We start from the raw sequence: 25,138 nt of genomic DNA, 5'->3' as shown, positions 1-25,138 counted from the left end.
CGGTACCACTTGAGCCACATCCCCAGCCCTGAGAGCCTAATTTTTATAAGATAAGGCAAATCTGTACATTTTTAACTTGTATCAAGTAGCAACTATTTATTGAGCACCTACTTTGCAAGTAATGATAGTCTTTTTTTTTCATTTTTTTTTTTTAAAGAGAGAGAATATTTTAATATTTATTTTTTTTTTAGTTTTCGGCGGACACAACATCTTTATTTGTATGTGGTGCTGAGGATCAAACCCAGGCCGCACGCATGCCAGGCAAGCACACTACCGCTTGAGCCACATCCCCAGCCCCAATGATAGTCTTTCAAATGCTATTATATATCTGAGTATTTTGGAGTTTTCCTTATTCCAAACTTGAAGGATATTAGAATATTGCTATTTTAGAATTTAGCATAAGTAGATAAAGGAATTACATTCATAATGCATTTGTCAGGTTTAAAGAAAAAATAATTCATTTTTAAGTGACAAGAAAAATTTTAATTGTACCTAGCTAGAAACACAAGCATGTATTACATGTAAATTTTATTACACTAATATCAATGGTACATAGAACTATATCAGACCAATCATATTGTTGTAAAGTTTTTGAACAAACTAAAATTCATGACTTAATGGTGAATAACACCATCCTAAACATAAAGGACACAATTCACAGTCCCTTGCCTTCCCCTTTGGGACACAATATCTTGATGTTAGGTGGTGTCTGAATTTAGTCCACAACACACGACTGTCAAGTTAACATCAGATGTCCTCCCCTTTCTTCAATTGACATTGATTGCATACACTTATTTAGTAAATCATCTTCCTTTTTTTCTTCATTCATGTATGATTCAGAATCATTTGAAGAAACTGAAGGAATAATAAGAATTTATAATGTCTGCTTTGAAACATTTTCAAAATGACCTAGCTCATTAATTAACTTTTAGCAGAGATAATCACCTTAGTCCTCTTACTCTTAAAAATAAGATACACAGTACTATATTCTAAACAAGTTACTGTATAACAAATTCTTTGTTACTAAGTATTCCCATTGGTTTTCTTTTCTTTCTTCCCTCTCCTCTCCCTCTCCCTCTCCCTCTCCCTCTCCCTCTCCTCCCCCTCCCCCTCCTCTCTCTTTATATGCAGTGTCAATAATTGAATCCAGTGCCTCACACATGCTAGGCAAGTACTCTACCATGGAGCTACAATCCAAGCCCTCTCCCATTGGTTTTCAGAATCTTTTGGTCAGGGAGAAAAAGTGGTCAGTTATATATTCAGTGTCTTTCCATTTTCCTTTGGTTCTTTCTCTGGGGGGCCACAGTGCCTTTTCCCCTCCCCAGGGTTTCCCTAACTGTTCTTTTTGGAACCAGACTTACTTTTTCCCCTTTCTCTAATTTCTTGGGTAGGTATAGTATGGTTTTTACAGCAGAGCTGGGTTGATGCTGTTGTACAGCAATGGAATATCAATTCAGAAGGCTTTACATCCCTACTTCCTAGCCAGTATGGCACTAACTAGAGAATTATTTCATTTCCACTTATAACTCCATTATAATTCTGAGAATTTCTGATCACTCAATTTGTCTTCCAGTTTTTCCTTTTTAATTCTGCAGTGTTCTATACTCGTGGTAGAAGGATCCTTTATGCAGATCCTTTAAAGTCTGAATTTGACTGAGTTGCATCTATAAAACGTTGATAATATCACGTGCTTGGCATGCTTTCACTGGTTTGTTGAATATCAGACAAGATAGTATGAATGATATAGCCCTTTGTAAATTACTAAGTGCTATAGAAAATATGCTGTCCATGTAAAAATGGCACTATCTGGGCCAGGATTGTGACTCAGTGGTGGATTACTTGCCTAGCACGTGTGAGGCATTGGGTTTGATCCTTGGCACTACATGGAAATAAGTGGATAAAATGAGGGTATTGGGTCAGTCTACAACTAAAAAACAAAAACGGCACTCTCTTATTAAAGAAGTGTGATGGTTCAAAAAGATATTTGTGGATCAGGGTTCTGACAAATTTATTTTCTGTTGAGTTTTGGACCTTGATATTGTAAATATATTGAGAACTAGAAATACTGTGGGCTGGGGAAGTAGCCCAGCATGTGCTCAGCATGTATGAGCCCTAGGTTTGATTCCCAGCATCCCCAAAAGAAGAAAAAGAAATAATTTGAACCTCATTCCCTTGAGCTGTGTATTCTTTTAATTGAGAGCATAAACTATTTCATGTTTAGGGCTTTTTAAAATATTTTTTAGTTGAAGATGGACACAATACCTTTATTTATCTTTATGTGGTGCTGAGGATCAAACCTAGTGCCTCACACATGCTAGGTGAACGCTCTACCAGAGTTACAGTCTCAGCCCCCTCATGTTTAGTTTTTTATTTGGAACAATTAAGGCAGAGATCACATTCCAAAACTTGTAATGTCTTCATAATAAAAGTGAAACTACATTTAGTTTAATATTTTTAAACCTAAGATCTTAAAAAATGCATATTTTTTAAATTCCAAATTTACCTGGTTGCATGAATAGTCTGCCAGGTCTTCTAAAAATCTTCAGTGACTTACATCTTATTTTAGATGCATACCCAGTTTTTAACCTATAATAAAAGGAAGTATCTTAATTGGAGCCAACAAAGTGAACAGCTGCTTAATGCACATGGAAATCTACACAAATTATTTTTTTTAGCTACTGGAATTACCAAAGAGACCGCTTAAGTCCCTAAATACTCCTGTGATTTATTAATCCTGAAATGCAAAGTTAATTATAGAAGTGCAGTTTGAATACTGGGGCTTTCTAATCTCTTTTTTCCTCCTTTTTTTGTTTTTGTTTTTGTTTTTGTTTTGAAATACTCTCCAGTGCAGAAGCAACCATAACTCTCCTTTTGCAAATATTTGCATTTTTTAAAATTTGAATGGGAATATAATGAAATGATCTGTCTGACCAAGTTTTTTACAATTCCACAAAATATGTTCTTAAAAAAGTGGCTATTTCAATCAGCTCAGTAAAGAGAAAGATCCTTTTGTGCTTTCTGTCCACCTAGTCTGAGTTTAGTAAAGTGAACACACTAGGGAACACAAACTAGTATGAGCTACCCTTCAGATAAAATTGGGCACATTCTCTCCCACTTAAACCTCAAGAAACAGACCCTTCTTTGTTTCTCACTGGTCGCCAAAGGGAATGATGTATGATCATTTCAGGTGCAGATATGGCTGCAATGTTGGAAGACTCCTCCCTCTCCAGTTGGTGTCGCCATATAGTGCAGGAGTAATGCTGTTTCTGTGAGTAAGGAGAGCAGAGGCGGCTCTTATGATGAGTGAGGACACCTGTCATATAAATCACCACAGTTAGATGGCCCTCTCACTTGAACTAGTGAGACACCAACTGGAAGTGTACCTGCCTGGCTTTTGTAAGCTGCGTTGAATCACATACATGTACTGCCTCTTCATCAAGGTCCTCAGGTAGTTTACATTATAGATCTTAGCAATGCTGCACAGATAACGCTTCTGGCCTATGGTGAGGTCTGGATGCTAAAAGAATAAAAGAATTTATGATCAGCATTATAGAACAGAGGTTGACAGTCTCCCTTATGTGAAAGAGTGGATGTTTAGGAGAGCTGTGCCATTTGTACATTTGACTTAAACAAATTAAACTATGTTAACGTGGCCAAAAGAAAAAGAAATGGCCATTTAAAGAGTGCAAGTGGGGGCTGGGGTCGTATCTCTAGGGTAGAGTACTTGCCTGGCATGTGTGAGGCTGGGTTTGATTCTCAGCACCACATATAAATAAGTAAAATAAAGGTCCATTGACAATTTTAAAAATTTAAAAAAAAAAAGTGCAAGTGAGCTGGGGATTAGCTCAGTTGGTAGAGTTCTTGCTGCCCTGGGTTCAATCCCCAGCAACACACACACACACACACACACACACACACACACACACACATGAATAAAGAATGCAAGTGATTTTGACATTCCACTCAAATAATCCAGATGTCCTTTGAGCTTTGAGTATCCCCTGCCCTAGAGGAATAAGGGAGTGAATCTGCTGTTCTGCCAGTAATTTTTACTTTGTATATACTGCATTTTACCTTCTCGATATTTTTTTAAATATTCATTTTTTAGTTTTAGGTGGACACAACATCTTTATTTTACATTTATGTGGTGCTGAGGATCAAACCCAGTGCCTTGTGCATGCCAGGCGAGCACTCTACCACTGAACCACAATGCCAGCCCATCTCAATATGATTTTTGAAGTATAACATAGTACCTAAAATTAACCCAATGACTCTACTTATTTTTAACTAAAGTCTTTTTTCCAGTACCAGAATAACTATCAGTATGGAACATACTGAGGGACAGTTAAAATCTCCAGTTAAGTAATTCTGAACGAGTATACTTCTGATTTTGAAGTACATGCTCAATTCAAGAGTCTACTATATGTATATATATACACACACAGAATTTACTTTACAATCTCTCTTTTAATGTAGTCTAGCTATGTAGCCCAGGCTAACCTTGAACTCCTAAGTTCAAAAGATCAGCCTTCTAAGTAACTAGGAATACAGGTGCACCACCACACCCAGCTCTTAGAACTGGTCTTTAGTGAGCGTACAAGTAAATAATTGTAAAACCCTTAATGCCATTTCCTTTACCTGCTGCTTCTAATTTTGTAGTTCTTGAGTTAAATCTTTATAAGGTTGGGTTTTCAACTTTTAACTCTAGAATGACTTTTTGGGGGGGCAGGGGGTAGTACTAGGGATTGAACCCAGAGGTGCTGTGTCACTGAGCTACATCCCCAGTCATTTGTATTTATTTTTTAAGTTTTGAGACAGGGCTTCACTAAGTTGCTGAGGCTGGTCTCAAATTTGTGATCCTCCAGCCTCAGCCTCCTAAGACACTGGGATTACAGGCATGCAGCCAGTAGAATGGAACTTTCCTTGAGTATCTTCGTGTTTGAGCTTCCTAAGTAAAGATGCATTAAATGTTTTAAAATTTTTTGTTCTAATTAGTTATACATGATAAATTTTTAAATTAATATTTTTTACTTTTAGGTGGACACAATATTTTATTTTTATATGGTGCTAAAGATCAAACCCAGTGCCTCATGCATGCTGGTACCACTGAGCCACAACCCCAACCCACATTAGATCTTGTGATAGGAAATCTATCATCCTTGCATTCATTCATGAGTTTACCCAAGAGATATTTATTGATTCCCAGACAATATGCTGGGTAAACTTTGTAATGTGCAATGCCTTAACCTCTTGGTAACTAGTATTTTTGATAAAAAGTTCAGCTCTGGGGCTAGGCATGTAGCTAGTGGTAAAGTGCTTACCTAGTATGAGCAAATCTTGCATTCAATCACCAGTAGTGAGGAAAGAAAAAGTTCAGCTCTGACTTCAAATAGTATTGATATTTAAATGTTTTTCTGGGACTGAGTATAGCTCAGTGTGAGAGTGCTTGCCTAGCATGTGCAAAACCCTCTAGTTGATCCTCAGCACCACAATAAATAAATTTCCCTCAAAGTTTACCTTTAAAAAAGATGCATCCTTCATTGATTTAGGGATGTGAATTGTTTGAATTTGAGGCATTTTCCATAACTCTTGCAGCTTGGCTATGTGAGAGTTCACTCTATGTCCATCTTTGATTCTAACTGTAAACAAGGATATTATGAATTTCAGAAGCAAAAATCCAACAAATTTAATAATATCTAGTTATTTACATGTATTATTATGGAGTAGTAATGTGAGTATTTTATATCAGGTAATTTTTAAGACTATGATATGCGATTTGGTTTTAGAACACAAACATCTTTAATGGACATGTCTCCAAAAAAGAGACACTAATAGCCAATAAACACATTAAAATATACTCATTATCCCTAATCATTTGGGAAACACAAATCAAAAACAGTGAAATACCATTTCATACCCATTAGGATAACTATCATCAAAAAACATAATAAACCACAGGGAACAGTGACACATACCTATAATCCCAGTGACTCAGGAGGTTGACACAGGAGGGTCACAAGTTCAAGGCCAGCCTCAGCAATTTATGGAGGCCCTAAGCAACTTAGTGAGACTCTGTCTCAAAAAATAAAACGAGCTGGGGATGTAGCTCAGTGGTTAAGCACTCCTGGTTTCAATCCTGGTGCGCGCGCGTGCACACACACACACACACACACACAAAGAACCAAATACAAAACAGAAAAACAGCAAGTGTTGATTAGGATAGGAAGAAATCAATAACCTTGTGCATCATTGGTGGGAATGTAAAATGGTGTAGAAACTGGAAAATAAATTGAATTGCCATGTGATTGAGCAATTCCACTTTTGATCTAGCAATTCCAAAAGAAAGCAAGGACATAAACATATTTGGACACACTTATGTTCATAGCAGCCAAGAGAGGGAAGAAACCTGAGTCCATCAATGGATTAACAGATAAACAAAATATAGTATATCCATCCAGTGAAATATTAGGCAGCCAAAACAAACTAATGTATCCACCTAAAACTAATGATACATAAATAAATAATTTTTTTTTAAAAAAGGGAATTCTGACATATGCTACTGTATGGTACCCTGGGAACATTAAGTGAAATAAGCCAGTCATAAGATTAATACTATATGATTTCACATATATGAGATACCTAGAAAAGACAAATTCATAGAAATGATGGGCGTCTGGCTGGGGTCGTGGCTCAGTGGAAGAGCACTCACCTAGCATGCATGAGGCACTGGGTTCAATCCTCAGCACCACATAAAAATAAAATAAAGGTATTGTGTCCACCTACAACCAAAAGTTATTTTTAAAAAAAAAAGAAATGATGGGTATCAGGGGCTGGAAAAAAGGAGAAATAGGGATTTACCATAATTTGATATGTGAAATTTTAATTTAGGAAGATGGCTGCACAACAATTTAATGCCAGTGAACTATATACCTAAAACAATTAAAATGTTAAGTTTATTTCCTGTGCAAATAAGTAAATAAATTGTTACCTAACCCAACAGTTTCTGAATACATTGCTTGGACTGTATGCCCTCAAACAAAAAGTACTCTAAGCAAATACTAATCTTTAATTACTAGGCTTCTTTTTTTGTAGAGGTGTAGATTAACAATTCTGAAGCTACTTCTTATGTATTTTAGGACTAACGAATAATTATATCATAGTTAATGGTAGCCAGGTTTCATACTGCTGGAGAAAAAGTTACCCATGAATAAGGAAAGAGGAGGGCACAGAATGAACTATTAAGTAAAAATACAGAAATAGATATATGTGTGCTATGTAACTAACAAGTTAGGGTGGGGACTTGGGGACCATTCTGCTCCCACGGGCTCCTTGGAGAAATGGCGGAAACAACAGTGCACTATTTTATAGCAAAAAGTAAAATGGGAGGGTTGGAATTTTAGTTCAGTGATGAAGTGTTTGCCTAGCATGCACAAAGCCCTGGATTTGATCCCAGCACCACAGAGAGGAAAAGGGGATAACAAAGTGCTCAAAGGATAATAGAGACAATTTAAAACAGCATAAAAGCCATTTGTAAAGGGTTTACACTGGTTAAATCTCAAATAATCTGAGCAGAAAAACAATGACAGTGAAGGATTTAACTTATTGAATAAAATAAGAATCCATACATTCATAAATAAATACATAAATAAATTCATTTTTTAAGAGAGAGAAAGAGAGAGAGAGAGGAGAGAGAGAGAGAGAGGAGAGGGAGAGAGAGAGAGAGAGAGAATTTTAATATTTATTTTCCAGTTTTTAAGCCACATCCCCAGCCCAATAAATAAATTCATAAATAAATGATACAATAAATACATAAACAGTTGGTAGAGAAAGGAAAACTATTCCTTATAACAGGAAGCCAATTGAAAAAATGTAGAATGAGGGGCTGGGGATGTGGCTCAGGCGGTGGCGTGCTCGCCTGGCATGCGAGCGGCCCGGGTTCGATCCTCAGCACCACATACAAACAAAGATGTTGTGTCTGCCAATAACTGGAAAATAAATATTAAAAAATTCTCTCTCTTGGGCTGGGGATGTGGCTCAAGCGGTAGCGCGCTCGCCTGGCATGCGTGCAGCCCGGGTTCGATCCTCAGCACCACATACAAACAAAGATGTTGTGTCCGCCAAAAACTAAAAAATAAAATATTAAAAAATTCTCTCAAAAAAAATTTTAAAAAAAATTCTCTCTCTCTCTCTCTTTCTTTAAAAAAAAATGTAGAATGAGCGGTAGAATTAGAAACATCATCTGTTTCTAGCCATCATAATAATAATGAATTTAGTGCTGGGTGTTATGGTGCACACCTGTAATCCCAGTAGCTCAGGAGGCTTCGGTAGGAGGATCTGATTTCAAAGCCAGCCTCAGCAAGGGCAAAGTGCTGGACAACTCAGTGCAACCCTGTTTTGAAATACACTACAAAAACAGGGCTGGGAATATGACTCAGTGGTTGAGTGTCCTTGAGTTCTATCTCTGTAACAACAACAAAAAAGATTAACCCACAGCAAGTGTCTCCTAATGTAATGAACCAAGGTGAACTTGGCATCATTCTGCTGTATTCCTGTGAGAAATGTGAAAAGCTAAATCTCCTCAGGAGGAAAGATCAAACAAACTCAAGTTGAGGGATAGTCTACAAAAGAAATGGCCTGTGTTCTTCACAAATGTCAATGTCAAGAAATACATCTCTGCTGGGCATAGTAATGCCTGTAATCCCAGCAGCTTGGGAGGCTGAAGCAGAAGATCTTGAGTTCAAAGCCAGCCTCAGCAACTTAGTGAGGCCATAAGTAACTCAGCAAGACCTTGTATATGATACTAGGCATGGTGATGCACACCTGTAATCCCAGTGGCTCAGCAGGCTCAGGCAGGACAATTTAGAGTTCAAAGTCAGCCTCAGCAAAAGTGAGGTGATAAGCAACTCAGTGAGACCCTGTCTCTAAATAAAAAACAAAATGGGGCTGGGGATATGGCTCAGTGGTCATGTGCCCCTAAGTTCAATCCCTGGTACCAAAAAAAAAAAACAAGATCCAAGGCTGGGGTTGTGGCTCAGTTGTAGAGTGTTTGCCTAGCACATGTGAGGTACTGGGTTTGATCCTCAACACTACAAAAAAAACATTAATAAATTGGGGCTGGGGTTATGGCTCAGCGGTAGAGCGCTTGCCTCTCATGTGCAAGGCCCTGGATTCGATCCTCAGCACCATATAAAAATAAAAGTATTGTATACAACTTACAAAAAAATAAACATTAAAAAAATTAATAAAATAAAGGTATTGTGTCCATCTACAACTAAAAATAAAAACAAACAAACAAAAAACTAGATAGAGTTAACTTTGGGGGAATCTGAATGAAGATCCTAAACTTTCATGTATTATTCTCACAAATTTTCTGTAGGTCTCAAAGTCAAAATTTCAGAAATGTAATTTATTCCTAAGGTAAATAGTAAAGTGTTAGTAGTAAATAACTTGTTGAAAAAATGGGCTTTAGGGCCTGGGTTGTGACTCAGTGGCATGAGCAGGGTTGAGATCCTCAGCATTACAACATAAAAAGAGAAAGAAAGATGGATTTTACTCATTGCTTTGAAGACTACCAAATTTTAGTTGTGGTAAATCAGATTAAAATAACATCTGTAGCAAGGCATGATGGCACACACCTGTAATCCCAGTGACTTGGGAGGCTGAATCAGGAGGCTCACAAATTTGAGGCCAGCTTGGGAAATTAGTATGACCCTGTCCCAAAATAAAAATGGCTGGGTATGTGGCTGAATGATAAAGAAACCTCTCTAGCCCTTTTTATTTTAAGACAGAGACTCACTAAATTGCTTAGGGTCTTGCTAAATTGCAGAGGCTGGCTTCTAACTTGCAATTCTCCTGCCATAGCCTCTAGAGCTGCTGGGATCACAGGCTTGTACCACCACACCCTGCCTTTTCAGAGTTTTTACTAGGCATATATTTGTTGTTTATTTGAATAGAAAAATCCTACACTATAAAAACCTTTCATTATTATTTTGGTATTTGTTTAGAAATTTGCTTTTTTTTTTTTTTTAATCAGGGATTGAATCCAGAGACACTCAACTACTGAGCTACATCTCCAGCCCATTTAATTTTTTTTTTTATTGAGACAGGGTCTCCCTAAGTTTCTCAGTTGTCCTCAAACTTGCAATCCTCTTGCCTCAACCTCCTCAGTCATAACATCACATGCCACTGTACCTGGATGCTTTTAATTTCTTTTAAATTATTTTTTATGGTTTAATTTTTTTAAAATATGGAATGCTTTGTGAATTTGCATGTCATTCTTGCACAGGGGTCATGCTAATCTTCTCTGTATCATTCCGGTTCTAGTATGTGTATTACTGAAGAGGGTACCCAGCTTCTTTTTAAATATTGTCAATCTATCAAATATACCAATAATTAAAATTTTTTAAATTATTTCCCTCCACGTCTGGGTTGTTTTAATCTTATTACTTTTGTTTATTTTTTACATTTTACTATAATTCAGTAAGAATTTTGATGAGGCTAGGCACGGTGGCATATACCTGTAATCCCAGCTACTCTGGAGGTTGAAATAGGAGGCTCACAAATTCAAGGCCTTCCTGGACAACTTAGTTAGACCTTGTCTCAAAACGGAAGGAAGGAAGGGAGGAAGGGAGGAAGGGAGGAAGGGAGGAAGGGAGGAAGGAAGGAAGGAAGGAGCTCAGTGGTGGAGTGCCCCTGAATTCAATTTCCAGTTGGTGGAGGGAAACCCACAAAGTAAAATATATACACAACCATATTATATATTTACATTATGTATATACATATACATATATGGGTGTGAATTTTTTTCCCTAGGTAGTTGTAAGGACTATACAGGGACTATGCCAAGGAAAAGCAAAGAGAATCCAGGTTTACGCATCATTGAATTTAAATCAAAAATTTAAAAACTGGGGCTGGGATTATAGCATAGCAGTAGAGTGCTTGTCTGGCATGTGTGAGGCACTGGGTTGGATTCTCAGCACCACATAAAAATAAATAAATAAAAAGATATTGTATTGGGGCTGGAGTTGTGGCTCAATAGTAGAGCACTTGCCTAGCATGTGTGAGGCCCTGGGTTCAATTCTCAGCACCACATTTAAATAAATGAATAAAATATCCCCAGACAAGAAATATTTTGTGGACTTTGAAGCTGTTCAGTTTAGAACTTCTTCTTTCCATCCATGTATAAAACCCAGGCTGTGCTCTGCAACCATCAGTTCTGAACACAGCCCTTTTAGAGTTTATGGTTAATTTTTAAAATATTTGATGTCAGATAGCTTTTAAATTTTTTTTTTCAAGAATGAAAGGAGTAGGATTTTTTCAAGTGAGATGACTGAAACAGAACTCTTGAAGGGGTAAGAGGGAACCCCAGGTAAGGATTGCCTTGAAAAACCTTAAAGACAGTTTACCAAAGATGCTAGCAAAGTCTTATTTTAAAAATTCCATTGCCTAAGTAGTTACAGGCAAACTGGTTTCTCTGAACCCTGTTATTTGTGTCATCTGCTCTGTATGCACTACTCACCAGTACCTTTGGAATTCTGATAATAAAGTCCAGCTGATCTGTTTAAAAAGGATATAAATAATATGTAATATTAGCTTTATAAGCACTAAAGAATGTATTTCAAATGAAAAGGATAGTATTATATATGCTTTTTGCTTTTCATGTTTCCCTCAGACTATCTTGCAAAATTTTCTCTTGCAAGTCTGCTTAAAACCTAATGGCTCCAAGCTTTTTCCAAAGTGAATTATCAGAAATTTCTACCGTACTTTAAAGGACTTGTTTTAAGCTAGATTTGGTCTCTTATAGTTTCTTAATCTAATTCCTACAGTGAGCTCAAGTAGTTTGGATTTTTCTGTTATTCATCCCATTTCCTTGCTCTTTAATAAGGTAATTTGGTTACTGAAAAGACTGTCCTTTGAAGAGTAAGGTGTGCTGGAACTGATAAATTAGTCTGTAATGTTTCTAATTTCGTAAGAACTCTTTTTGACTTTTTCTCAAATTAAGACAAAACCTGCTCCCTTCCTACTTCCTGCAATTTATTCAATGACCATGAGTTTACTGATCTAACATACTTAGGATTCAGCACTCAGCCAAGCACTGTGAAGAAGAGGAAAGCACACAACCTCATCCCACCTCTAAGAAGTCTTTAAATAGCACCAGATATTTAAATAATAATAATAATGCCAGTCACGGTGGCGCACACCTGTAATCCTAGCTACGCCAGCGGCAGAGGTAGGACTGCAAATTCCAGACCAGCACAAATTAGCGTGACTCTGTCTCGAAATAATAAAAAAAGCTGTGGATATAGCTCAGAGTCAGAGCGATTACCCAGGAAGCACGAGGCCTAGGATTCCATTCCCAGCGCCGCGCGGGTGAGGAGGAGCAACCCGTGGCTAAGGGTGCAGCTGGAGCCTGGACCATGGGCTGAACTGTACTGTAAACCGCGAGCAGCTCTCGCTTTTAGGGAACAAAGGAAGGATGGGATAAGGATAGCCTCCAGCAGTGACTTCAGTATCTCAACTATCTTCATCATCATTGGTTATTACAAGCTCCCATCTAACAGAATGGTGCTTAATGTCAAGGAACTGGCTTATTGACTTGAAAGCCCTCCGGACGTTTACTGCCTACTCAGCTCCCCGCAATTTTCCCAGAAAGTTTTGCAGCGCCCTCTCGGGGCAGAAAGATGCACGCACGCAGGCGACTGTCGCAGTGATCAGCGTTCAGTCACTGCACAAAGCCCCTCCCCTAAACAGCGAATCAGCCACCATTATTTTCCATCCTGGCCACTTTAACAAAGCTTCTCCCCTCCCCTCACTTCACTGCGCAGAGGACCAGTACAAGAGCAGAGCTGCCAGCCCCCACCCGTCCCCTGCAGGGGCTAACGCTCGGAGCCGAACCCCCAACCCTCGGGGCCCGCAGCCTCACCCGCTGCCGCCACCCCCGGTCCCGGGCACAGCGGGCGGCTTTGCGGAATTGCTGCACTCGGTCCAGTGGGACCCGGGACCCCGGCCCGGCATCTCCGCGGTGCCGCGACCGCGAGCAAAGTGCGGGAGCAAGCTTCCCTCTCTCCCCTCCCCCGTCGGCACGCGTGCGTCAGGCCGGGAGATATTGGGGTGAAAAAGAGGACGACGCCGAGTTCTAGCCCCTCCGACGCTGTGCGGACGCGGCCCGAGTAGCGTCGGGAGAGAGCTAGGAGGGCAGATCCACAACTCCGGAGTTCAACTGGGGGAGGGGCGGGAGTCCTTTAGCTGATCGAGCGTCTGCAAGTTAGCATCTTTTTATGCTTGCATCTTTTTATGGAAGGGACGCGTCACAGGGAGGAAACTTAATTGCTCCTTAAAACAAAAGGTGTCCTCCACGTCAGCGTTCCAGACCCTCAGCAAATTTGCAAATCTTGGGTGTCACCATGTAAGTAAAATCATGGACCACGGCATCAGGCGGAGGGATGCTAAGTGATATCCGTTATCCGTTATCCCCCAGGCAACCAGGGTTGGCAAGTTTCCCAACCGCCGGTTTCTGCCCACTGCTTCTGCGCATGCGCAATGCCCTCGCCGCGTTTCTTCAGGACGCGTTCCTCTTTGTATTTGGTCCGCGGAACTCTCCGTAGTCAGAAGTGTGGCCGAACAAAAGGCGTAAACGGACTGTTGATTGCTATTGGTGGGCGCTTCGTGTTCCCGGAACTCAGTGGGCGTAGCGCGAAGGCTGAAGGGAGTGTGGCGGAGGGTCCCGGGAAACCCGAGAGCCGGCATGCCTCGGTATGCGCAGCTGGTCATGGGCCCCGCAGGCAGCGGGAAGGTGAGGAGAGAGAAGTCGTCGTTCGTGGGTGGCCAGGGATTCGGGAAGCGATGGAGCCGTCGGCGGGTGTGCGTACTAAGGACCCTGAGACCCTGGGTGCCCCGCTTCTCTGCTTCAGTGTCCGTTTTGGTTTTGTTGGGAAAAAATGGTAGTTGTTAATCTTTACTGGATACTTTTGCACTAGCCACCTCGTTTATTTTCACGGAAACCCTGTGAGATAGATCCTATAGCCCTCCCTACCCCCCACCCACTTTACAGGTAAGGGAAAACGAAGACACAGAAAGGTTAAGTTCTTTGCCCAAGGTCGCTCAGCTAGTAAATTGTGGCCAGAATTTAAATCCAGTGCTGTCAAACGCCAGAATCTGGCCTTGTCTCAGAGCCACCGAGGTTAAAACAGGGTCTTTACTGTTCTTTACTGTCGGAACATGGACTTTTGGTGATATCAGGTGGTGTGAGTGAGGACTGCATATTAGGGAGCGTCGGGTCATATACTGGGAAAGTTGTTCCCTTTTCAATTCTTTCAGTTCTTCACTTTGTAGTGAGGTGAGTTTGTATTTGGCCCTAGTGTAGCTTCAACTCTCACTTAATCTCAGTTAGTCTTTTTTTAAAGTATTTTTTTAGTTGTAGATGGTCACACACCTTTATTTTATTGATTTATTTATATTTTTATGTGGTGCTGAGGATTGAACCTAGTGCCTTACATGTGCTAGGCAAGCGATCTACAGCCCCTACCCCTAATCCCTCAGTCTTGGGGAAAGGGCAGATTTTAGATTCAGAGCTTTTACTAGGAAACAGTATTTGGCTAAGATTGTAAGCATTGAAAAGTTGTATGTAAATGGGCCGTGGGGGTACATGCTTGTAAACTCAGTTGCTTGGGAGGCTGAGACATGGGGATGGCAAGCTCAAGGCCAGCCAGGGCAATTTGAGGACTCCTTGTGTCAAAATAAGAACCAGGTAGATAGATCCTATAACCCTCCCTACCCCCGCCCCCCGACTTTACAGGTAAGAGAAAACGAAGACACAGAAAGGTTAAGTTCTTTGCCCAAGAAAAGCTTGAGCTTGCCATCCCCATGTCTCAGCCTCCCAAGTAACTGAGATTACAAGCATGTACCCCCACGGCCCATTTACATACAACTTCAATGCTTACAATCTTAGCCAAATACTGTTTCCCAGTAAAAGCTCTGAATCTAAACCAGGTAAGGTACCACATGCCTGTAATCTCAGCTACTGAGGAGACAGGCAGGAAGATTACAGGTTTCAGGCCAACCTGTAGCAGTAAGAATCCGTCTCAGTAAATAAAAAGGGATGGGGCTGTAGCCCAATGGTTGTTTGCCTAGCATGTGCAAGGCTCTGGGGTCAATCCCTAGTACTGTGGGGGGCAGAAGAAAAGTTGTATGTAATTTTATACCTTCATCCTTATGATAAATATAATTGGTTTCCATTTATAATAATAGCACAATTTTTCCTTGTAAACAGATTTAAGCAATAATGTTAAGGGCACTAAAATATAGTAGACATGGTGTCGATCAAATAACATAAGTGGGAAAAACACTAGAATCTTGGAGGTGTTGTGTGGCTTCAGGCTTTAATTAACATGTTCTGAGCCATTGAAATCTTGATGTTCCCTCCTCTTGGAATGTTCTCGTGGGTTGGCAGGCTCATTCCTCTGTGCTCAGATATCCCCTACTCAGAGACATCATCCTTGACCATCCTACCCCAAAGCTTCATTTGGACTGTATGAGTCCTAGAAGAGATACTATGTGTTAGATGCCGCACCATGTAATCAGAAATCTTCCCTTAAATTCCACTTGTTGGGCTGGAGATATAGGTCAGTTGGTAGAATGCTTGCCTTGCATGCACAGGGCCATGGGTTCAATCCCCAGCACTACCACCACTACCAAAAAATAAAAATTCTACTTGTTGCATGTTAGATCAGTAAGGAGTCTTAGTGATCATGGAAAACATCTTAGAGATGAGAAAATTGAGGGGCAGAGTGAAGTGTTTCCCAGGGTTACCAGAGAATCAAGACCAGGTTTGGATCTGCAGCCCACACAGGTGTCCTGATTCCTAGTCCAGTGCCTTTTCTTTTGTTTCTAGCTATAATCAGGGTTGATGAAAGCATAGGTTTGACCTTAGTGGATCTTGTCCCAGAGAGTCTGGAGAAACCTTTTATGGGTGTGGAGGGTATCGCTGCATTGCCTGTTGCTCTAACCCATTGTATCCTGTGACACTGCAGAGCACCTACTGTGCCACCATGGTCCAACACTGTGAAGCCCTCAACCGGTCTGTCCAGGTGGTCAACCTAGATCCAGCAGCAGAACACTTCAACTACCCTGTGATGGCTGGTAAGTCCTAGCACAGCCTTCCCTTCCTTCAGGAACAGTAAGGGTGCTGGCTGCTTAGCACAGAAACTGCTTTCGAGTGAACAACATGAGGCTGTCATTTAGCAACATGTGTTCATGGTGATGTGTGTGATGGTAGCCTTTTTTGGTCCTTAGTTAAGACTTAAAAGTGAGTGGACTTCTCTCTTACTTCTTCCCTTCTGTCCCCGCTTGGCTAGACCTGTTATGGTAAATCTACAGTAAAGCTTATTAGGTTGTAGCCAACAAAAGGAACTCAAGCTAGCTTAAATAAAGAGGTCAACCTTAAGTAAAAACTTCTCACTTACACTGGAGGTACAGATATTTGGGTAAGCAGCATTTGGATTCATAAAGCCCAGGACTGGATGAGCTCATGTTGGGAGAGAGACAAGGATCCAACACTCAGCCTTGACATTGTCTTTTCAGAGGTCCAGTAGAGGCAGTTGATGTCAGTAAGGCAGGAGGGAAATATGACTTTATAACAGCCAGGAGAGAATGTTTCAAGAGAAGGTGGTTGGTAGTGTCAGGTACAGCTGAGAAGTTGTGTAAGGTGAGGACACAGCAATGGCTGTTATATTTGGGAACACACATTTTGGTGACTTCGATAAATTATTTCAGTGGAGTGGCAGGGATGAAAGCAGACTGGACTGGACTCAAGTGAAATGCAGGTGACCTGTGCAGACTCTGAGAGGAGAAACTTATTGAGGAGGTTTTGCTGTGAAAAGTAGCTGAAATGAAAAATTCTTTTTCATTCTTATTTCTCATAATGACATGTTTGATCCTTGAGAGTGGCTGCAGGTACAGTTGGGGAAGGCAGTTTGAAGAGAAAAGGGATGTGGGATAATCCTCTTCCTTGAGAAAAAGGCATTGCATTACTTTGGGATCATTTGGTTAAGCTCTCAAGCTAGCTTAAGTAAAAAAATGTGTTAGGAGACTTAGGGGGCCACTCACAAAACCCAAGAATAAGATTTTATGACAAGTTAGAACCCAAAACTCAACCAAGGCCAGCTTTCTGGCTGTTTCTGATATATTTTCTCTTCCTTATGGACCAGCTTTCTCTGCATCAGGATGCATGTTGCCCAAAGAGGTCCCCAAGTTCACATCACTCTCTGGTCCAAGTGTTTTACTGACTGACTAGTGTCTCCTTAGTTTATCTTCCTAGAAGATCAGTTTTATTGTCCAGTCTTAGGTTGGCTGTTTATTCCTGAAGTAGCAGTTAGGAAGGTGTTATCACTATAAATGTGCTTGTGAGCTGGACTCAGTGGCACACACCTATATTCCCAGCAGATCAGGACACTGAGGCAGGAGGATTGCAAGTTCAAAGCCAGTATCAGCAATTAAGCGAGGTCCTAAGCAACTTATTGAGACTTTGTCTCTAGTAAAATACATAAAAGAGCTGAGGATCTGGCTCAGTGGTTAAGCAAGTGCCTCTGGATTTAGTCCCAGTACCAAAAAAAAAAACTGTGCTTGTGGATGAAATATCTGTTCAAGAGAACTGTGAACAGAAATTATAGGTTTGAGCACATAAATAAGTAAAAACCTAAGGTAGAAAATTATGGATATTGATTTCTGAAACTTAAGATAACATACATAGGGCTGGGGATGTGGCTCAAGCGGTAGCACGCTCGCCTGGCATGCGTGCGGCCCGGGTTCGATCCTCAGCACCACATACAAACAAAGATGTTGTGTCTGCCGAGAACTTAAATAAATAAATAAATAAATAAATATTTAAAAAAAAAAAAAAAAAGATAACATACATATACCAGAATTTTTAAGTCCTTCCTGTAGGTGATTTATTTCATATAATTCTCATCCTTCTATCCCAGGATGTGTGATTCCTATCCCATCTCAGCAAAAGGAAAATGAGGCTCAGGGAGGTTGGGTAGCTTGCCTAGGGTCATCATGTTAAGAGACTGTTGGGTTTTTTTTGTTTTACTTTTTTTGAAGTAGGTAATAACATATTTACATGATTCAAAATACAAAAGGTACAAAAGAATAAGCGTACAAATTTGAAAATATCTCCCTCCCAGCTCTGTCCCAGCAACCAAAACCCCCTCCCTGGAGAAAACCAATATTTTCAGTTTCCGTTGTACCCTTCCATAAATAGTCTATGTATGTATTTTTTTCCTTTTTTTTTTTTTCAGAATTAAGGATTGAAAAAAGGGCACTTTACCACTATAGCTACATTCCCCAGCCCTTTTTATTTTTTGAGACAGGGTCTCACTAAGTTGCAGAGGCTCTCCCCTTACTTGCGATTCTTCTTCCTCAGCTTCCTGAGTCACTGGGATGACAAGTGCACATCCCCAGCTTGATGATATTCTTTTTTTTTTGTTCGGGGTGGGCTGAGGTGGGGTGGGGTACTGGGGATTGAACTCAGTAGCACTCAAACACTGAGCCACATCCCCAGCCCTATTTTGTATTTTATTTAGAGACAGGGTCTCACTGAGTTGCTTAGCACCTCGCTTTTGCTGAGGCTATCTTTAAAGTCACAGTCCTACCACCGCAGCCTCCCGAGTCTCTGGGATTACAGGCGTGTGCCACTGCGCCCAGCATTGATGATATTCTTGCACAGAGTTCTGTGTCTTGCATTTTTCACTTAATAACATACCTAAGAAATTATATTATTACTTAAAGAGCTGCATAATATTTCACTGTGCCATGTCTAGCTATACCTTAATTTATTTGCTCAGTTCCCTATTGATGGACACTGCTGCAGTACAAAACCATGTACATAAATAACTTTATATGTATGATTTTGAAAATTAATCATTATTATGGTGGTGGGCAATCATTTTTGAGTGGATGCTTAGATTTAGGGCTTGTCTGCCCTTTTCAGACATCCGGGAACTGATCGAGGTGGATGATGTGATGGAGGATGATTCTCTAAGGTTTGGTCCCAATGGAGGATTGGTATTTTGCATGGAGTACTTTGCCAATAATTTTGACTGGCTAGAGAACTGTCTGGGCCATGTAGAGGACGACTACATTCTTTTTGATTGCCCAGGTAAGTCAGCAATTTGAATGTGTTGTTTTCTTGAGGCTGTGATAATTGTGACCTCAGCAGAGGTATAGTATAGTATAGTATTTGTAGCTACAGACTGTACCCAAGCTCGGGCTGGGGCTGTAGCTCAGTGGTAGACGCTTGCCTCCACAGGTGAGCTACTGGGTTCGAACCTCAGCACTCCATTAAAATAAATAAATGGGGTTGGGGATGTGGCTCAAGCGGTAGCGTGCTCGCCTGGCATGCGTGCGGCCCGGGTTCGATCCTCAGCACCACATACCAACAAAGTTGTTGTGTCTGCCGATAACTAAAAAAATAAATAAATATTTAAAAAAAAATAAAATAAAATAAAATAAATAAATAAAGATATTGTGACTATCTACAACTAAAAAAAAGAAAGAAAAAAACTAAAAAATAAGTTACCAATCTCTTGTTGTCTGTCATTATTCATCGAGTTCATCAAGTGCTTGCTTTGTATGCCCAGAATGTCATAGACAGCAAGGGAGCCATGGGCTCTGCTCTCATGGAGTCACAGTCCAGTGGAGTGTAAGACAGTGTAACCAGAATCACCCCACCTATTGTGAGTCAGCATCCACATATCAGAGAGAATATTTGGCCTTTGGTTTTTTTGGGATTGGCTTGTTGCATTTAGCATAATAGTCTCCAGTTCCATCCATTTACTAGCAAATGCCCTAATTTCATTATTTTTTAAATGTTTTTAGTTGTATATGGACACAGTATCTTTGTTTATTTATATGTGGTGCTGAGGATTGAACCTAGGACAATTTCATTATTCTTTATGGCTGAGTAATATTCCACTGTGTATATGTACCACATTTTCTTTATCCATTCATCTGTTGAAGGGCATCTAGGTTGGTTCCATGGCTCAGCTACTGTGAATTGAACTCACTTTTGATTGACAAAAAAACTGAAGTGTGCCTGGGTGTGGTGGTGCATGCCTATAATCCCAGCTACTCAGGAGTATTGAGACCAGCCTAGGCAATTTAATAAGACCCTATTTCAAAATAAGAAGGGCTGAGTTGGGCATTGTGGCCTGTAATCCCAGTGGCTGGGGAGGCTGCGGCAGGAGGATTTTGAGTTTAAAGCCAGCTTCAGCAAAAGCGAGGTGCCAAGCATCTCAGTGAGATCATGTCTTTAAATAAAATACAAAATAGAGTTGAGGATGTGGCTCAGTGGCTGAGTGCTCCTGAGTTGAGTCCCCAGTTCAAAAAAAAAAAAAAAAGGGAGGGGGCTAGGGGGGTGGTTTAGTGGTAGAGTGCTACTGGGTTCAATCTCTATCTAGTACCCACCTCATGCATACTCACATACCAAAGTGTGAAGAATTTTATTTTCTACATAAAACTGGGTAGTCTGTTTGAAATTTGCTAAAATTCATCTTAAGTTTTGTGACTACTCTGAAAGACTATAAGACCTCTTAAAAATTGAATGTATTGTTACTCAGGACTGACTTCCCCATCTCTGGGGACAATTTATGTTCTCTCTGTGATGAATTACCCTATTCCTGATTGTACTGTTCTCATGGTGTTCTTCCTGTAGATTGTACTGTTCTCATGGTGTTCTTCCTGTAGGTTGTACTGTTCTCATGGTGTTCTTCCTGTAGGTCAGATTGAGCTGTACACTCACCTGCCTGTGATGAAACAGCTGGTCCAGCAACTGGAGCAGTGGGAATTCCGAGTGTGTGGAGTTTTTCTTGTTGATTCTCAGTTCATGGTGGAGTCATTTAAGGTCTGAGGATAAATCTGTTGAGAATTTTTCAATCACGAGTGTAAACGGATGACTATCCCTTTTGATTATTGTATGATTCTGGATATTTCACAGACTATTTCAGAGTCACTTAATATTTGTTAAATTATTATGCTGATATATTTAAACTCAAAAATAGTAAATGATGATTCAGAGATTTTAGGGAACTGTTTATAAAGAAAATTGAGACAGATGGGTTATTTTTTTAAATAATGTTTTTTTTGTTGTTGTTATTTTTAAGAGAAACCAACAGCAACCTGCTTTTAATAACTGCAAGAATAGGGTAGAGTGCACCATTCCTGGACGTACTGTGTTGATGCCTGGAGTGGATGGAGAAAGCTATTCCATCTCCCTGCTCCAAAAATCCATTTCATGTATTATCTGATAGAGAACGTGTCAGATAGTAAACTGATTATAAAAGAAAGCTACTATACTAATTACACTTGATCTTAGCCAGAAGACCAAGAAGCAGTGAAATAATGTACTTTTTTTTAATACTCTATTTTTTAGTTGTTGATGAACCTTTATTTTATTCGTTTATTTATATGTCGTGCTGAGAATTGAACCCAGTGCCTCATGCATGCTAGGCAAGTGCTCTACCAGTGAGCCACAACCACAGCTCAATAATGTATTTTTTAAAATAATAAAATAGGGGCTGAGGCTGTAACTCAGTGGCAGGGCGCTTGCCTAGCACTTGTGAGGCACTGGGTTCAATCCTCAGCACCACATAAAAATAAACAAATACAATAAAGGCATGATGTCTATTTACAACTACAAAAAAATAAATAAGAAACAACAAAATAGCCTTTTTAAAATTTTCTGAGGATCTCTTGTTCAGTTTATGAACTAAATCAAGATTTATTTATCATTAATAGCTCTTGAGTATTAGATGAGTAAGGAGGTTGATAATACTGTCTAAATTGAGATATGTGATCACCGTAGATTAAAGCCACATCTTCCCTTAGTATCCTCACCTTTGGGAGCTGAGGTTCAATCATCTGATTGAGTGGTCTTTCTCTTTAATATTAGCACATCTTTTACTAGGGCCAGTTGAAGGGAGGAGTAGAAGCCTGTCTATTTGGAGACTTGTTGGGAGCAGTTGATTCATCTTCCCTTTTCTGTTTCCTCCTCCAGTTTATTTCTGGCATCTTGGCAGCCCTGAGTGCTATGATATCTCTAGAAATTCCACAAGTTAACATCATGACGAAAATGGATCTGCTGAGTAAGAAAGCTAAAAAGGAAATTGAGAAGTGAGTTCATTGTTCTTCTGTTCCCATCAGATTTCAGTTGAAGAGACAGACCTTCTGTTTTATGGAAATGAGAGGTTCTGTCAGTCTGTAAATCTAGTTTCCTGATTTATTCTTCCTTTTATTCATCAGACTTCTTCCTCACCTTTTAAAGGTTTCTAGACCCAGACATGTACTCCTTCTTAAAAGATTCGACAAGTGATTTTAGAAGCAAAAAATTCAAAAAGTTGACGAAAGCAATTTGTGGACTGGTAAGCTTTTGAAGTGTAGGGCTTTGGGTTTCTTCCACCTTTCCATGTGTTTGCCCACATCTAGTCAGTGACCTCCTTTCTGGGAAGCACAGACCAACACTACTTCCTGCATAGAGAAGAAGGGTGGGAGGGAGTATGGGCAGGCCTGTCAGCAGTTTAATTTAGAAATAGTTACTGTCAGTGGTCAATAAATTAACAAAATATGCCTACTATTTCAAGCCATTTGGCAGTTGAGAACTCTTTGTTTTCTTTTTGACATTTCAGCGGGTGTTGAATTCAGATAAATCCCCTGAAACAGTATGCAATGAAGTGATGAGCCAGTATGTGTGCTCGCTGGTCAGAGCTCAGGAGAACCAGTAACAATTTGTTACTCTTGTCTCTGGCTGTCCCTCCTCTATATCTGAAATATAAATATTTTTAATCAGAAGTACAAATAGTTATAAAAACTCATATCTAAGTTGAAAGTTACATATTTTGCCCAACTTCAGAATGAACCTTTTTTGAAATCTCCTATTTGTAGATTGATGACTACAGCATGGTTCGATTTTTACCTTACGATCAGTCAGATGAAGAAAGCATGAACATTGTATTACAGCATATTGATTTTGCCATTCAGTATGGAGAAGACTTAGAATTTAAAGAACCCAAGGTAATTTCTGATTTTTTTTTTTTTTTTTTTTTTGGTGAAAATATTTGCCAGCACTCATTGACCCCTTACATAACCCAGGCAACTCCTTAGGGTTTTGTCTTAGTGGTAGCAGATGCCTGAGCTTTTCTGGATAATCTCCAAAATTGACATCTGTGCTCAGCAAGTGATGTCAATTTTATTCTGCCTTTTATTTAATTTTTTAAGTCTTTTTTTATTTTTATGTGGTGCTGAGGATTGAACCCAGTACCTCACACATGCTAGGCAGGCGCTTTACCACTGAGCCACAACCCCAGCCCTTATTCTGCCTTTTATTGAGGCATTGTTATTGAATTAAATCTTTGAACTCAGAGCTTGGGGGTATGTACAAAGAGGAGATGAAATCCATTTGAACTTGGGCTGCTCTCACACATCAGTGAAGAGACTAATGATAGTCGTCAGCAGAACACTATCTCAGCAAATTAGCTGAGAATCATTGTGAATATAAATTTAAGTGAGAAATGCTTCTGATGAGATATAAGCACATCAGCTTACCACATATCTGGGAAAATTCTATCAATTATGCCTTTTCTTAACCATTGATGATTACCTATGAGCAACACCTGGAGCTGGTCCTTCCTGGTTCTTAGTTCCATATTGAGCATTACCTGAATAATATGTAAACACATGTGAGGGGAAATAAATGAATGTATTTTCTATTTTGTTTTTCCTTTGTGTCAGGAACATGAAGATGAGTCTTCCTCTTTGTTTGATGAATATTTTCAAGAATGCCAAAATGAATGAAGAATTTACTAAAAAGTAACTGTATGTGAAGAGCTTGTGGCCAAATCAGCAGAGAATGCAAATCTTCAAAGGATGCAGTAGTAGACAGCTGCTTTTTTTAATGAAGGAAAAAAAAAAAGAATACTTGGCCCTTTATCAGGAGCATGCCTGAGTCAAGTCCTGAGTTAAAAGTGAAATCTTGCCAGACACAGTGGTACACACCCTTTAACCCCAATAGCTGGGAAGGCTGAGATGGGAGGATGGAAAGTTCAAGGCCAGTCTTTTCAGGGCTGGAGTGAAGCTTAGTGGTAACATGAGCAAAGCCCTGAGTGTGAGCCCCATCACTGCAAAAAAAAAAAAAAGGAATCTTTTAGTGGTATTCTAACAGCATCAGTTGAGTTTTTGTTGTTGTTGTTTGGGTTTTTTTTTTTTGTTTTTTGTTTTTGTTGTTAATGGATATTAAACCCAGCCAGGGGCACTTGGCCACTGAGCTACATCTCCACCCCTTTTTATTTTGAGGGGGACAAGCTCTCACTAAGTTGCTGAGATTGGCCTTGTAGCTGGACTCAAACTTGCAATCTTCCTGTCATCGCCTCATGAGTTATTGGGATTATAGGCATGTGCCACCACACCCAGCATCAGCTGAGATTTTAAATGTCAGAATTGTAAAGAGGGTTGGGGATGTAGCACGGTGGAGGAGTATTTGCCTAGCATGCACAAAGCCTTGGGTTCAAACCCCAGCACTCAAAAAATAAAGGGGGGGGATGAATGCACATAGATTTGTACATAATATACATTTGCACCTGGGATATATATAATTAAGGACATTCTAACTTTATTTTTTGCTTGGATTTTTGTTAACGGGGGGGGGGGGGTCGTGTTCTTCAGGGGCATGAATTACTGTAACAAAATATACATTTGTATATCCAAAGGAAAAATCCACAAGGTTATAGGGTATAGATAATGCCATTGATTATCTGTATGTTCTTATTTTCCTACATTGAATATGTGTTATTTGTATAATTAAAAATTAAATGTGGTATGTACTTGGAGCTCTTTCACTTCACTGCTGTTAATATGTTGTTATGTTAGTAGATCATAATTTTTGATACTTTTATTTCAAGCTGTTTTGATTTGAAAACAATTCTGCAATAAATATATTTCCTGTATCATATATACATGAGTTTCTCCAAGGGACAGCCATGAGAATAAACTTCATCATTGACTTCAACTTTATATAATGCCAAACAGCTTCTCAAAATATTGTACCATTTAGGGGCTCAGTGGTAGAGCACTTGCCTGGCATGTGTGAGGC

At 39.8% G+C, this 25,138-nt stretch overlaps 2 protein-coding genes and 2 non-coding genes across 6 annotated transcripts; 1 reads left to right on the top strand and 3 right to left on the bottom strand.

Annotated features, from left to right (window-relative positions):
- Nucleotides 1–460: 460 nt before the first annotated feature.
- On the bottom strand, nt 461–13,087 carry Fam216a (family with sequence similarity 216 member A). Of its 2 annotated transcripts, none has more exons than XM_015502382.2 (7): nt 12,923–13,087; nt 11,519–11,556; nt 5,518–5,639; nt 3,388–3,517; nt 3,136–3,313; nt 2,504–2,586; nt 461–855 (listed from the first exon to the last, which is right to left on the bottom strand). In XM_015502382.2, exons 1-7 carry the CDS (start codon nt 13,012–13,014, stop codon nt 737–739), a joined length of 762 nt encoding a protein of 253 aa, XP_015357868.2. In that variant the 5' UTR covers nt 13,015–13,087; the 3' UTR covers nt 461–736. The 2 variants fall into 2 exon arrangements, with proteins under 2 accessions (XP_015357868.2, XP_048641547.1); XM_048785590.1 differs by having other exon boundaries at nt 11,525–11,556.
- On the bottom strand, nt 10,241–10,347 carry LOC125611254. The gene has a single exon (XR_007341412.1). It is a non-coding gene; the product is annotated as a U6 spliceosomal RNA (small nuclear RNA).
- Nucleotides 13,088–13,260: 173 nt separating the features above from the next.
- On the top strand, nt 13,261–24,875 carry Gpn3 (GPN-loop GTPase 3). 2 transcript variants are annotated; one of them, XM_048785589.1, is made up of 8 exons: nt 13,261–13,405; nt 16,029–16,137; nt 18,989–19,156; nt 20,775–20,899; nt 22,052–22,167; nt 22,319–22,415; nt 22,936–23,064; nt 23,782–24,875. In XM_048785589.1, the coding sequence occupies exons 2-8, from the start codon at nt 16,047–16,049 to the stop codon at nt 23,842–23,844; spliced, it is 789 nt and encodes a 262-aa protein (XP_048641546.1). In that variant the 5' UTR covers nt 13,261–13,405; nt 16,029–16,046; the 3' UTR covers nt 23,845–24,875. The 2 variants fall into 2 exon arrangements, with proteins under 2 accessions (XP_048641546.1, XP_015357984.1); XM_015502498.2 differs by lacking the exon at nt 13,261–13,405 and adding an exon at nt 13,435–13,792.
- On the bottom strand, nt 21,201–21,390 carry LOC125611253. The gene has a single exon (XR_007341411.1). It is a non-coding gene; the product is annotated as a U2 spliceosomal RNA (small nuclear RNA).
- Nucleotides 24,876–25,138: the final 263 nt, after the last annotated feature.

Source organism: Marmota marmota, unplaced genomic scaffold (genome assembly GCF_001458135.2).
Source record: "Marmota marmota marmota unplaced genomic scaffold, marMar, whole genome shotgun sequence".
Lineage (NCBI taxonomy): Eukaryota > Metazoa > Chordata > Mammalia > Rodentia > Sciuridae > Marmota > Marmota marmota.
Note: the sequence above shows the minus strand (reverse complement) of the source record. Positions and strands in the feature narration are given on the sequence as shown.

What these genes read in the sequence shown, in the direction of transcription:
- Fam216a (XM_015502382.2), bottom strand. Translation starts at nt 13,014, where the DNA reads ATGCCGGGCCGGGGTCCCGGGTCCCACTGGACCGAGTGCAGCAATTCC. An exon ending in ACCGGGGGTGGCGGCAGCGG is followed by an intron (nt 11,557 to 12,922) that starts GTGAGGCTGCGG and finishes CTTTTTAAACAG; the next exon opens with ATCAGCTGGACTTTATTATC. An exon ending in AGGATGCATCTTTTTTAAAG is followed by an intron (nt 3,518 to 5,517) that starts GTAAACTTTGAG and finishes TTATTCTTTTAG; the next exon opens with CATCCAGACCTCACCATAGG.
- Gpn3 (XM_015502498.2), top strand. Translation starts at nt 13,745, where the DNA reads ATGCCTCGGTATGCGCAGCTGGTCATGGGCCCCGCAGGCAGCGGGAAG. An exon ending in GCCCCGCAGGCAGCGGGAAG is followed by an intron (nt 13,793 to 16,028) that starts GTGAGGAGAGAG and finishes GTGACACTGCAG; the next exon opens with AGCACCTACTGTGCCACCAT. An exon ending in CATTCTTTTTGATTGCCCAG is followed by an intron (nt 19,157 to 20,774) that starts GTAAGTCAGCAA and finishes TTCTTCCTGTAG; the next exon opens with GTCAGATTGAGCTGTACACT.